The 13,758-nt window shown below is 45.6% G+C and overlaps 1 protein-coding gene across 2 annotated transcripts in view; it reads right to left on the bottom strand.

Moving 5' to 3' along the window:
• The window catches only part of GUCY1B1 (guanylate cyclase 1 soluble subunit beta 1), a 105,857-nt gene extending 94,570 nt beyond the window's left edge, over positions 1 to 11,287 (bottom strand). For both annotated transcript variants that reach the window (XM_033941280.1, XM_033941290.1), the window contains exons 1-3: positions 11,168 to 11,287; positions 10,648 to 10,721; positions 1,752 to 1,852 (exon numbers count right to left, since the gene is read on the bottom strand). In XM_033941280.1, coding sequence (XP_033797171.1) covers positions 1,752 to 1,852; positions 10,648 to 10,721; positions 11,168 to 11,170 — 178 coding nt within the window. In that variant the 5' untranslated portion in view covers positions 11,171 to 11,287. The remainder of the gene's footprint in view (positions 1 to 1,751; positions 1,853 to 10,647; positions 10,722 to 11,167) is intronic.
• Between the last annotated feature and the right edge of the window lie 2,471 nt (positions 11,288 to 13,758).

Here is a 13,758-nt window from a genome sequence, read left to right as displayed (position 1 = left end):
ACAGGTGATGTATCAGCGTCTTAAATTTTATCTTTAATCTCAGCTGATTTGGCCCCAAGCTATCAGGCTCAACTCCACAGGACCCATGGCATTAAATATCTAATTGTGGCATTTTCCTCCTTTATCCTTAATAGCTGCCTACTGGTTAATATTCCTCATATCTCTGCAGTTAATAAGGAGGTCTGTTTTGAAAATGCTCGAGTGCAAATGATAAAATGCCAAGTGAGGCAACAGGCACAATCACGTTCTTGTCCAATCTCCACTAACCAAGGACTATCTTGTATTTCAAATTTGAGGTAAGAAAGTTTATAAGCTCAATCATTAGTCTCCATAGCAACCAAAGGTGCACTGGTGAGTTACCATATTTTCACACATATAACGCGCGCGTTATACACAATTTTACAAACCGTGTATAACCATGCGCGTTATATGCGTGAGCGCGTTATCCCCTTTTTTTTTTACATAGTTCCCCCCCCCCGACGTCCGATTCACCCCCCCGCAGGACCGCTCGCACCCCCACAGCCTCCCCACCCCCCCCCATCATGTAGAAGTTTCCTACCGTCATCCTGCTGCTTCCTCTGCCGGCGGTCCTGCCCCTTCTCTTAGCCCTGCGTCTACCTGCTTCCTCTTCTAGCGGTCCCGCCCATTCTCTGACGTCAGCGCGAGCGGCCCTTCGGGGTGCGGGTGCGAGCGGTCCTGCGGGGGGGAGTGAATCGGATGTTGGGGGGGCATCAGGCTTTCAGGGTGGGGACAGGACTTCAAGGGGGAGAGGAGAGTCGGGCGGGCTAAAGGAGAGTCGGGCTGGCCAGAGGAAAGTCGGGGCGGGCGAAAGGAGAATCGGGTAGCGACGGGAGAGTCGGGGCGGCATGCACGGTATACAGGTGTGCGTGGTATATAAAAATTTATTTACATAAATTACAGTTCCCCGCGCGCTATACCCGTGTGTGCGTTTTACACGGGTGCGCGTTATATGAGTGAAAATACGGTAATACAGTAAAAATGCTGGTTTCATTTTCTGCTCTATTTTGTACCACATATTAGATCTTCTTGGATTGTTTGCATATTTAAAGTGCTTTTCCTGATTCGTTTATGTTTAAAATTTTTTCAATGCACTGTTAATATTTGAAAATTAATAAAGATTTTTTTTTAAAAAAAGATCTTCTTGGCTTGCTAGGTGAGTACAATACCATCACTTCTATGAACCTAGTTTTAGTTCTGTGTTTTCCTGGCCTACTACATCAACAGCAGGCTAACAATGTCCGCCAACATGCTTTTTATTTTATATTTATTTTAAGGATGCAGCAAACATACAGAACATAAAATCATATAGCAATAAACTATTTAAGCAAAATTACCCATCCCCTCCCGAACACCAAATCCTCTTAAATCCGACAACATGCTTAATTCTTTGTTGTATCACAAGATTGCAGAAAAGCTCCAAGGTGGAAGCTTGCATATTCTTCATGAGGTATTTTAAGTTGTTGGACTGCTATGTCAATTTTTACTTCTTCAAATTAAGGGACTTATTTCTCATAATGCATTGACATGCACGCTGTGAGTAATGAGGTCTATTTACTAAGAATGCACATAAATGTCCCATTGGGATCTTTTGACAAATAGACCTTATACTTCCAAGAGTGTTGGGCAGAAAGATTTTCTGTAGAATCATGGCGTGTGTTTCCTAGCCATGCAATTTTCTTTTCTAAAGAATTAGCATTTAACATTCGCCAGGAGAAGCCAAGGGGACTTACTCAGCACTTTGCACGCTGCTCCAACCAGATCATATGTTTTGGAATCATCATAAATTATTCTGACCAGAAATTGCCCTTCTTCGTCTAGCTGTGCTTCTTTTCTAAAACAAAACAAAATGAAAAGTGTAGAAATATCATCAGACAACGGCAAATGTTTCTACTCTCACTACATACCGAGCCACTGGAAAGGACTGCCCCCCAGGGCAGGATTAACCAATAGGCCCAGTAGGCACATGCCTAGGGCCCGAAATGGTCAGGGGGGGCCCGATGAAGGAGGGCATCAACATTGTTTTTTCCAAATGGCAATGGGCCCCTCCAACATCAATGGGCAACACGGGCCCCCCCCCCCGATCAATAACACGCCCCCCCCCTATCGACGGAAAGTAAGACAAGCAAGCAACGCGGGTAAGAAAGGCAATGGGAATTGTAATTTTGGAAGCGGTGCTGCTTGCCCAAAGCTTCCCTCTGACGCAGCTTCCTGTTTCCACCTACTCCTGATGGCCGGCCGGTCAGGTCCTCCCTCCGTTCATCCCACCTTCTTCTGAATGGTGGGCCTGCCCCTTCCCGGTACATTGTGGGATGCCTATAGGAGGGGCCTTAGGCACATGGGCCAACCTAAGACATGTCAGCGGGGTCATGGCAGGTAGTGGCAGGAGAAATTGAGCATCTCTCCTGCCGCAATCATTGCTTCCACAATTCTCTAACCGGCATTTATGACAGATGCCAGTTAGATAATTGCTTTTAGGCGAAGGACTGGCCCCTCCTTTGCCTAAAAGGTATTCTTTAGGGCGTTTGTGACTTAGGCAATTTTTTGGTCGAGAATGTGTTCTAAACATACACGCAATGGCGGTTTGGGAGATTAAACTGATGAATGTATAGGTAGGCCATTCTTGACAAAAAACACATTTTGGGTGGTGTTTTCGAGAATGGACATTTCCCTGCTGCCTACTTTATGCGCCTAGGGCCTTAGGTCAAAAGTGGACTTAGATGTTGGTTTTGATTATGCCCCTCTAGAAGTTCATTTAATTGCAGCCAGTGTCTGCCTGAGTCTGATGAGCTCCTTTTTTCATAGTAAGCTCTAAGCCATCAGAGAGTCTGCCTTAGGATTGAAGCACCACAGTTATGCCGTAAGTCATGTTGATTCACTGGAATTAGTCAGAACAACTGTACTATGATAATGAATACCAATCAGCAAGACTACTTGATTTAGAGGCTGACCAAATTTTTCGTTTCGGATTCATCACTGAAATCAGCCCGATATCCAGGTTTGGGTTTTGCCAAAAACACCAGCACATTTTTAGCTGAAACTAAAACTCTCCCCACCCCCATTTTTAATGAACCTTCTGTCACTTACTTGGATGTGTTAAGCAAATTACGCAAAAACAAAACAGAGAGACGAAGATCCAGTAAGAACTGCGAGGGGAAATAGAAAGTACATTTTTTCTTAAAATTTTATTGAGTAATAACTTTCTTTAACTTTTATTGAGTAATTTGTGTTAAATTTAGGTCGAACATTGATCCAGGCTGATCTTGCACAATCTTTAATATTTTGCTCTTGCTCATTAGTGAGACGTCTGAGCCTGCATTTCATCTACCAGCTTTTTGAAGTTGGGTGAATATTGCGTAAGGGCCAGTCTCAAGGAATCCTGGAGATGTTCATCTGTCATGTTGGAACGTTGTGTACTCTGTCATTTTCAGATGGGAAAACACAGATTCACACAAATAAGTTGAACCGAAACAGGAGTGTACAACTTCACTGTATCTTCTCAAGTTGGGAAATTTGTCTCTAGGCAGCTTCCAAAAAGATTCTTGCTCAGCATGGGTCTTGAGAAAAATGTCATATTTTGTTTTCAAGAGATGGCTTGTTAAATGATTAATTTTTACTAATAGCAGCTGCAGTTTCTTTAATATCCACATCTACTTTGAACTGGTATGACAAGTACTCCACAACTGTTCCAATTTTTTGGAAGTCATAGAATCTATTTTTGAATTCCTGGATAACAGAACAGATTTCTGTCACATACTTCTCGTTCTGAAAAACAAAATTTGGATATTGTTCCAGATGGTCCTGCGTATTAGGAAAATGATCAAAAGTGTTGTTTGCAAGGTCAGTCATCATTAGCTCAAATTTGCTCTTCTAGGATGAAACTGTACTCATCTCGCCAGTGCATTTGTTTTTATCTTGTAGTTCAAGGTTCATATCACTTAGTTCGCCTGTAAAGTCAGCGAGAAATGCCAGATCACATAACCACTTCTCATCTTCCAACCCTGCTTGGTCATCTCCCCTCTTCTTCAAAAAAACTTCTTATTTCATTCAGCATCTGTGTGCAAAATGATTTCCGCTGCACCTTCATCAAGAGTAAGATTGAAAAGCCGTCTTTGAAGTGATCTTCCACGAACTGAATTTACAATTTTGAAAGTGATGTCCATGGCAGTCTTTGTATTGAGTCTCTTGCTTGCCAAAACTTGCTGGTGAATGATGCAGTGGTAAGAAAGGAAATCTGGGAAGTCATCATGCTGTCTACAGCGAGCTATGAAACTCTTAACCTCGCCTGTCATTGCTCTTGCTCCATCAGTAATGATAGAAGCAAGTCTATGCAATGAAAGATTACACTTTGTTACAAAAGAATGGAAAGAACTGAATATTTCCTGACCGGTAGTTCTCTCTTTTAAAGAAATTATTCCAAGTAGTTCTTCTTTAACACTGAAGTCTTCAAAAACCATCCGGACAAAGACTAGTAAATGGGCTATGTCTCTTATGTCTGTAGATTCATCCAGTTGAAGTGAGAAGCAACACAATTTGAAACATCCTCCAACAATTGTTCAGTTGTGTCTCCACACATCTTTTCTATTCGCCGCACGACGGTGTTTCTTGACAATTGTACATCTTGAATAGCACTATGATCTCTTTCTTATTTTTAAATCCTTCAAAAAGATTGTCAGCTGTTTCAAGAAAACAATCTTTTACAAATTCCCCTTCAGTGAAAGGTTTGCATTTCTTTGCAATCAGGTTGCTGACCTTGAAGGATGCTATGGTTGCATTGACCAAATGTGACTTTGGCTTCTCCATCAACTGTTGCTGAGTAGACAATTTTGATTTAAGTTCTTTGAGCTTCAGTTTACGAATTTCACTTTGGGGTGGAAAATCAGCATCAAACTTATTGCTATGCAGAGCCTTATAATGATGTTCCAGATTACCCTTTTTGGGCAAGGATTCTGGGACATTACAAATTAGACAACAACACTTGTCTTTCACCATGATGAAGAAGTAGTCCATTTCCCATTCATCATGAAAATGGTAGGTTTTGCTCTTCTTTGGAACACTCAACTTCGTTATACTGGGGTGGCCGGATGTAAGACCAAATCTGCTAAATTAGTATAAACACTGGCTGATTCTGGTCCAAAACTGTCACTGTCCCAAAGTATTAAAGATCAACAGGAACTGAAGACCTCTGGATGATGTGCAATACAAGGCTTGGAGATGCCAAAACCACATATGCAGTTCTAAAAGTTAAAATAAGAATTCATCATACAGGCATTAATATCAAATACCACCAAACAATCATCAAAAAACCTCAAACACCTGTCCAGCAAACCAGAAACACCTGTCCAGCAAATCAGATAAAATCAAATACTGCCAAACAAGTTCAAATACCACCACACGTGATTTAATAAATTCTGCACACAGTGTAGAATCAACGCAAAGGCTAGGAAAAATAAAATTACAGAGGCAAGCAAAAGTCACAGTGGTTTGAACCAATTCGAAGGCAAGGCATAGGTAAGTTAGAACAAAATTGGAAAAGCCCACCAAAATCAACAAATTCTTGACACTTTGATTCCGGAACTTGGAAGCACAGCATATGGCAGGTTGAAGTTTGTTGTGTCTGCCCGAAAACATTTAATGAAAGTGAACTATAAAACGATCAATGACCAGCACACAACACAACTAATACAGTAAGACCCTGATTCTCCAAAAGTGCGTCCCGATTTTAGGCAGCTGTAGACGTCCTACAGCTGTCTAATCAGCCAATCGGGATGCACGTTTTTTTAAAAAAAATGCTCCCCAGGCAGGCCTGAAGGCGCCTCCGGGAGCCTAGGGAGACCCGCAAGATACCTAAGCTCGCCTACAGGCTTTAGGCGAACTTAGGCAGCCCTACGCGTCTCCCTAGTAGAGGAAGAGACGCTTAAAATGTAGGCCAGCAAAATGCTGGTCTACATTGTAAGTAGACGCGGCCGCTATACTGATCGCGGCAAGAGAACTCCCTGCTGCAATAAAGTATAGCGGCCGCGGCCGCCTGTCCCATCACCGACAGGAGGATGCCTAACTCCTCCTGTCAGAACCCCGAACCCCAGACCCCCCAAACTCGTAATCGCCGACAGGAGGATGCCCAACTCCTCCTGTCGGAACCCCGGAACCCCCTCCCCCCCAAACTCGTAATCGCCGACAGGAGGATGTCCAACTCCTCCTGCCGGAAAGCCCAACGACCCCCCGCCCCAACTAATCTCCCTCCCCCAACTAACCTTTCAATGTTGGTCAGCTGGACGGGTCTTGCTGCCGTCCAGCTGACGGGTCTGTCTCGTGGAAATGAGACGGCACGCCCCTTCCCGGCCCATCCCCGCTAAATCTAAGGCCTGATTGGCCCAGGCTGTAGAAGCCTGGACCAATCAGGCCTTAGGCAGAGCGGGTCCGCCCATCCCCACTAATCCTAAGGCCTGATTGGCCAAGGTGCCTAGCCTGGGCCATTGGGGATGGGCGGACCCGCTATGCCTAAGGCCTGATTGGTCCAGGCTTCTACAGCCTGGGCCAATCAGGCCTTAGATTTAGCGGGGATGGGCCGGGAAGGGGCGTGCCGTCTCATTTCCACGAGGCAGACCCGTCAGCTGGACGGCAGCAAGACCCGTCCAGCTGACCAACATTGAAAGGTTAGTTGGGGGAGGGAGATTAGTTGGGGCGGTGGGTCGTTGGGCTTTCCGGCAGGAGGAGTTGGGCATCCTCCTGTCGGCGATTACGAGTTTGGGGGGGAGGGGGGTCCGGGGTTCCGACAGGAGGAGTTGGGCATCCTCCTGTCGGCGATTACGAGTTTGGGGGGAGAGGGGCCCGGGGTTCCGACAGGAGGAGTTGGGCATCCTCCTGTCGGCGATTACGAGTTGGGGGGGAGGGGGGTTCGGGGTTCCGACAGGAGGAGTTAGGCATTCTCCTGTCGGTGATGGGACAGGCGGCCGCAACAACCGCGGCCGCTATACATATTGCAGCAGGGAGATCCCTTGCTGCCATAAGTATAGCGGCCGCGTCTAATTTAACCCGATTCTCTAAAGACGCCTCTCCCAGGCGGCCTGCCTGAGGAGCATTTTTTTAAAAAAACGTGCATCCTGATTGGCTGATTAGACAGCTGTAGGACGTCTACAGCTGCCTAAAATCGGGACGCACTTTTGGAGAATCAGGGCCTAAGTGCATTCATGTAAAGCCCGGGCGAATAGATATCACCCAGTATATAACACACTTCTAAGGGATGTTGGGGCAGGAATGGGTGATTCTGAGAGGCAGGAGACCAGGTATAACGCCTGGCCAGTAGCGTATCGTCGCGGGGTGCAGGCTGAGGCCCCCTGAGGTACCCACAAATGATTAGCACAAAAACAACAAGCGCCCCCCAATACACCCGCAGACAAGATTCCCGCAGGTAGGGAAAAAAGACAGGCAAAGGATCAGCAGCAGCGGCAAGCCCTCGGCAGACAACCTGCTGGCACGAGCTCTCTTCTAGAGACTGGGCGAGCTGCTATAGAGACGGAGCCCTCCGTGATCTATAGGTAGATCGTGATCTACCTGTTGGACATACCTGCCATAAAGGATGCCTAGCGGTTGATTAACAGCCACTCAGAGCGGCACCTACAATGTAGGCATGTTAAGGTGTCCTTTATAGAATCTGGCCCTTAGCGACTTCTAATAGAAGAAGCGTACTGCTCCCACATTAACCCTGTGCTAACCAGTTTGCATGCTGTAATGTGGAAGCACTAGCTGGTCAGTGCAGATATACCCATTCTTTACCCATCACATGCACAAAGACACCCCCCTCCCCCCAAAAAAAAAATTCAACAAACAGTTTGCGCGTGATTATTGTGTTTACACCTTTTTCAGCATGCTAAACCCACATTTAAGATTTAGTGCAACTTAGTACAAGGGCTCCTCAGATTGCAAACCTGTTGGGAACAGGAAAATATTTGCTTTACCTGACTGTAATTCGACTTGAGCGACTGCTAAAAAGTTGTGAGCTAAATTTTTTTTTTTTTTTAAATGCTATGTAATTATGTATAAATAAAATAAGCTATGAGAAAAACTGGCCTGCTCAAACCTTGAGAAGTTATTAGTGAAGATCAACAATTTCCCCTATGGCGCAACTTTTGCATTGGACAGGACTTTAGCGGCAGCAATGCTACTGAAAGCACTGCCGCTCAGCTGCATTGATATATAAGTGCAGAATTCCTGGAACAGAACAGAAATTCCTTAGCAAGTTTTTCAAGTGCTTTTATCTGTATTGTTTATGAAAGAAATATGTAAATGAAAACCTTGGCGCTGGCCTAGCTGTACAAGGTGAAAATCCACCCAACTATATTTTCCACACTTCTCTACAGACTGCTAAAGCAAAGCCCAGTTTCTGCAATACCATTTTTCTAGTTATATCTCATCACCTTCCCTGGAATTCAGTTACAAAACAAATGCAAATGTTGGTCTACATTTCTTATTTTAGTAGCAAGCTGCTGCTTTTTTTTTATTAAGAAATTTGCTCTTTTAGTATTTTCTATGGCACAGGAAAAGAAAAATTAGGCCCAAAACATAAAGAGACTCATAAAACCCAGAAAGCAAATGCGTTCACAACACGTTACACCAGTGGTCTCAAACTCAAACCCTTTGCAGGGCCACATTTTGGATTTGTAGGTACTTGGAGGGCCTCAGAAAAAAATAGTTAATGTCTTATTAAAGAAATGACAATTTTGCATGAGGTAAAACTCTTCCTTTTGGCTAAGGGCTCCTTTTACCAAGCCGCGCTAGTGGTTTAATGTGCGTAATACTGTGTGCTAAACCGCCGGCTGCGCTAGCCACTACTGCCTCCCTTGAGCAGGCGGTAGATTTTAGGCCAGCGCAGAGGTTAATGCATGATGAAACGTTGCGCATGTTAATCCCGCTAGTGCGGCTTGATAAAAGGAGCCCTAAGTCTTAATAATAATATTGTAATTTATAGCTAAAGAGACATGATCAAGAAACTGTTTTATTTTACTTTTGTGATTATGATAAACATACCCAAGGCCTCAAAATAGTACTTGGCAGGCCGCATGTGGCCGCATGTGTTTGAGACCACTGCATTACACTGAACTTACACATTAGGGTAGGGGTAGGGAACTCCTGTCCTCGAGAGCCGTATTCCAGTCGGGTTTTCAGGATTTCCCCAATGAATATGCATTGAAAGCAGTGCATGCAAATAGATCTCATGCATATTCATTGAGGAAATCCTGGAAACCCGACTGGAATACGGCTCTCGAGGACCGGAGTTCCCTACCCCTGCATTAGGGGAAATTAGATTGAATAGTGATTTGCTAATAATTTTACAAAATGGCCCAATAATGATTCCGGAATGAAAGCCTTCATGCTGTGTTAAGAGAGGGTAATGCTCAAAGTCAAGTGCCCAGATGCATTGGTCTATCTCAGGGGTAGGCAATTCCAGTCCTCGAGAGCCGGAGCCAGGTCAGGTTTTCAGGATATCCACAATAAATATGCATGAGATAGATTTGCATCTCAAGGAGGCAGTACATGCAAATCCATCTCATACATATTCATTGTGGATATCCTGAAACCTGACCTGGCTCCGGCTCTCGGGGACCGGAATTACCTAACCCTGGTCTATCTGAAAACTGAGCCTGTCTCCCCTGGTGGCACAGAAACTTACCCAGTACAGACCCTTTTAGCTGGGTTTAAAAAAAAAAAAAAAGGTGATCCTCAATATGTGTTTTGCTGGTTGAGGGACAAAATATGCATGTATAATATATGAAATTTCTAAAATGTTTAGGCACACTATTTTATGCGCCAGGGGTCTCCAAAGTCCCCTCCTCGAGGGCCGAATCCAGTCAGGTTTTCGGGATTTCCCCAATGAATATGCATCGAAAGCAGGACATGCACATTCATTGGGGAAATCCCGAAAACCTGACTGGATTCGGCCCTCGAGGAGGGACTTTGGAGACCCCTGTTAAGCGCTCTTCCCCATCAGCATAAATAGCAGATTGAAAGTAAGCAGGTGCATTTAATGCATCCTTAACCCTCAGCTAACGTTGAAAAAGATATTACCACTCGTACATGCTGTAAAAAAAATGTCTGCTAGTGTTGCAACTGTACAGGCTGAGAGCAAATGATTTTAAATTTTAAAATCAAAGCAGTGTTATCGGGCATACTTCACCCAGATATTCAAAGTGAAGCCACACCAGTACTGTAACTTGCACACGTCTTAAAACCTACTGCTTGGAAAATTATCCCGCCCTGTTTAAAGTGCGGTAATATTAAACAACAGGAAGCTGTCTTGTCCTATTCCTGGTGTATATTGGGTTGAAGTGTGTCTTGAATATAAAGGGGTTTTGAGATATCCAGCAGAAATATTCGATTTGGCTTATAACCTGCACGGTAACATCAGCAGGAAAGTGTAGTTACTTACCTGTAACGTAGGTTCTCCGTGGACAGCAGGATAGTCAGCCACGCAAATTGGGAGCTGTTGGGACAACACCCATATGTGGCTGACTCATCCTGCTTGTCCTAGGAGAACAAGGGAGGGGGGGGGGTCCATTTAAAAAAAAAATCTGAACGATAAAATAAGCACACACTGTCACCGTCACCATGATCGCTTCCAGGGCAACTCACTTGATGTCTTCCCACACCTCCGGACCATAGTTTCTGATCACCAACAGCTCCAAGGCGTGATTCACAAATCCATACTGTAAATGCATAGAATTAAAAAGGGGAACAGGAGCGTCAGTTATGGGAGGAAAAAGGCACCACGTCCTCAACAGCAATTATTTTACATTAAAAAATAAAATAAAATAAAATCCGTAATATAAGTATATAGAAAGCACATAACAGGAACTAAGCTTGCCATTTTGCAATGCCATTTTGCAATGCCCCAAATACGATCCATACAATAAATACGTGACACAAATGTCCCTGTTTCTTCTCGTTGCCTGTCAACATTCAAACTGCAGTTGCTCTTGTTCAGTCCATTCCCTGACCCGTATGTACATACAGCGCTGCCGCTTCTACATCACAAATCCTTGCATCCAGAGCATATTTATTACATAGTCTTCGCCCCCCTCTCCGCCCCCGTCCGATCATTTACATTTATCTAAATTAGATACGTATCAAATGTATTTTTTGCCAAACTTACCATCCTGAAAATACTTTAGTCCTTGCTTTTAATTATTAAAGCAATAACAATCGCAATTCGTGCATCAGTCCGACAGCTCCGAACAGCAGCGCATAAGCAGCTGAGAGCGCCCCTTTTTTTTCTCTCTTTTGATTGACATGTTCATAGAGCCAATCATAAAGGACTCTTGTACCCCGAAGATGGGCAATAGCCAATCAGCGTCAGAAAGAGGGGAGGGTTCTTGGACTGCCGGAATGGAGCTAGAGACGGCGGAGAGGCGCTGGTCTGCTGCGCTGGGCTCGAGGAGGGAGGAGGAGGGGGGCGCGCGGACGTACTGCTCAGTGTGAGCCATGTCTGTTTATATTGGAGCGCCGTGGGAATAAGGGGGTGATGAAATATGCTTTAAATACTGTGGGAATGGAAGAGCTGGACAACATTGCTCGTGTGCTTGCAGAGAGGAAGTATTTTCATTTAATGCTGCGTCTCAACGGGTAGTTTCAGGAATGGTGGGAAAAGGATTAAAAAAGCTAGAACCACACACACTAAGCAGCATACAGCCTAGAACAGGGGCAAACACTCGTGGGCCACAATGGGTTCTTAAATATGACAGAGGGCCAGACCAAGAGCATCCTTCTGTCCCTCCCATCTCCCTCTTGCAGCAGAACTCTTGCCCAGCTTCCATCCTTCCCTCCCTCCCATCCCTGGTGCAGCAGAACCCTTGTCCAGCTTCCATCCTTCCCTCCCTCCCATCCCTGGTGCAGCAGAACCCTTGCCCAGCTTCCATCCTTCCCTCCCTCCCATCCCTTGTACAGCAGAACCCTTGCCCAACTTCTATCCTTCCCTCCCATCCCTCGTGCAGCAGAACCCTTGCCCAGCTTCCATCCTTCCCTCCCTCCCATCCCTTGTGCAGCAGAACCCTTGAGCACCTACTCCCGCTGACCCTCCATCCTTCCCTCCCATCTGAACCTGCAAGCCCTACATACCTCCCTCCAGTGTGGTGTCGGGTTGGCAGCACTCTAAACAGGCTGCTTCGCGGCCTTCTCTCGTCATGTGATGCGGCAGAGGGAATTTCCCAACGAGAGAAGGCCGTGAAGCAGCCTGTATAGAGTGCTGCCGGCCCGACACTGCTCTGTAGGGAGGTAGGTAGGGCTCGTGGTCGGCGGGCCGGATTAAAAAACTACACGGGCCAGATATGGCCCATGTCTGGCCTAGAAGAAGAAAGTGTGCTAACTTGTGCAGATAGATATCCAGGAAGCAATGCTAAATATCGGTAATAACAGGTTAATGTCCTCTGGTGGCTTTATACCCAGATATTCAGAGCCATTTAAGGGCTGCCAGCTGGCCTCGCTCAGAAAGGCCAAGGATGGCCCATACCAAAGCTGGAAATTTAAGGCCAATGAGTAAGATCTCTTTGGCAGGCCTCACCATGTCTTAAACCAGTTCTATCGTGTGTACATTTCAAAACCTGACATTCTAATCAATAAACAGAAAATAAAATTCTGTTTTCTACATTTGTCTAATCGTGTTGGTCAGAATCTCTGGTTCCTGCTGTCCTTTATCTTTTCTGAACTCTCTTCCCAGTGTCTTCATGCCCATTTGGCATTTCTTCTCTCTGCCCATCATCTTACCCCGAACCTTCCTAGGAGCAGTGGCGTACCTAGGGAGGGGCGTGGGGGATAGTCCGCCCCGGGTGCACAGCTGGCCTGCCATTGCCGTCATCAGAAAGAAGCCGGCGCCAGTTCTCCCTCCCTCCGAATTCGCCCTGCTTCGTTTCCCGCGGGCCGACCAACTATAGCCATCCGACGTCAATTCTGACGTCAGAGAGAACGTTCTGGGCCAGCCAATCGCTGCCTGGCTGGCCCGGAACGTCCTCTCCGTCGTTAGAATTGACGTCGGACAGCCAGAGTTGGTAGGCCCACGGAAAACGAAGCAGGGTGAATTCGGCACCGGCCTGTTTCCGATGGCCAGTGGCAGCCTTTCCCCGGCGGTGGTGGCAGCATGGTGGTGGTGGCATGGGGGAGGGCAGGGAGAAAGAAAGAAAGGGGGGGAGACAGGGATCCAGAAAGAAAGAAAGGGGGGGGCAGGGATCCAGAAAGAAAGAAAGGGGGGGGCAGGGATCCAGAAAGAAAGAAGGGGGCAGGGTGAAAGAAAGAAAGAAATGGGGCATGGAGAGAGAGAGAAAGAAAGAAGGGGACAGGAATTAAACAAAGAAAAAGTTGGAGGAGGGAATGAGGTCTGGAGGAGAGGAAGCATACAGGAGGCTGAAAGAAGGGAAGAAATATTGGATGCACAGTCAGAAGAATAAAGTGCAACCAGAGACTGATGAAATTACCAAACAAAGGTAGGAAAAATGATTTTATTTCAATTTAGTGATCAAAATGTGTCCTTTTTGAGAATTTATATATGCTGTCTATATTTTGAGCACTATGGGCCCCATTTTACTAAGCTGCAATAGCAGTTTTTAGCGCAGGGAGCCTATGAGCGTCGAGAGCAGCGTGGGGCATTCAGCGCAGCTCCCTGCGCTAAAAAACGCTATCGCGATTTAGTAAAAAGGGAGGGAGTATATTTGTCTATTTTTGTATATTTGTTACTGAGGTGACATTGCATAAAGT

The sequence above is a fragment of the Geotrypetes seraphini genome, chromosome 1 (genome assembly GCF_902459505.1).
Source record: "Geotrypetes seraphini chromosome 1, aGeoSer1.1, whole genome shotgun sequence".
Taxonomy (NCBI): Eukaryota; Metazoa; Chordata; class Amphibia; order Gymnophiona; family Dermophiidae; genus Geotrypetes; species Geotrypetes seraphini.
The sequence above is the reverse complement of the archived record's forward strand: the minus strand, read 5'-3'. Positions and strand labels throughout refer to the sequence as shown.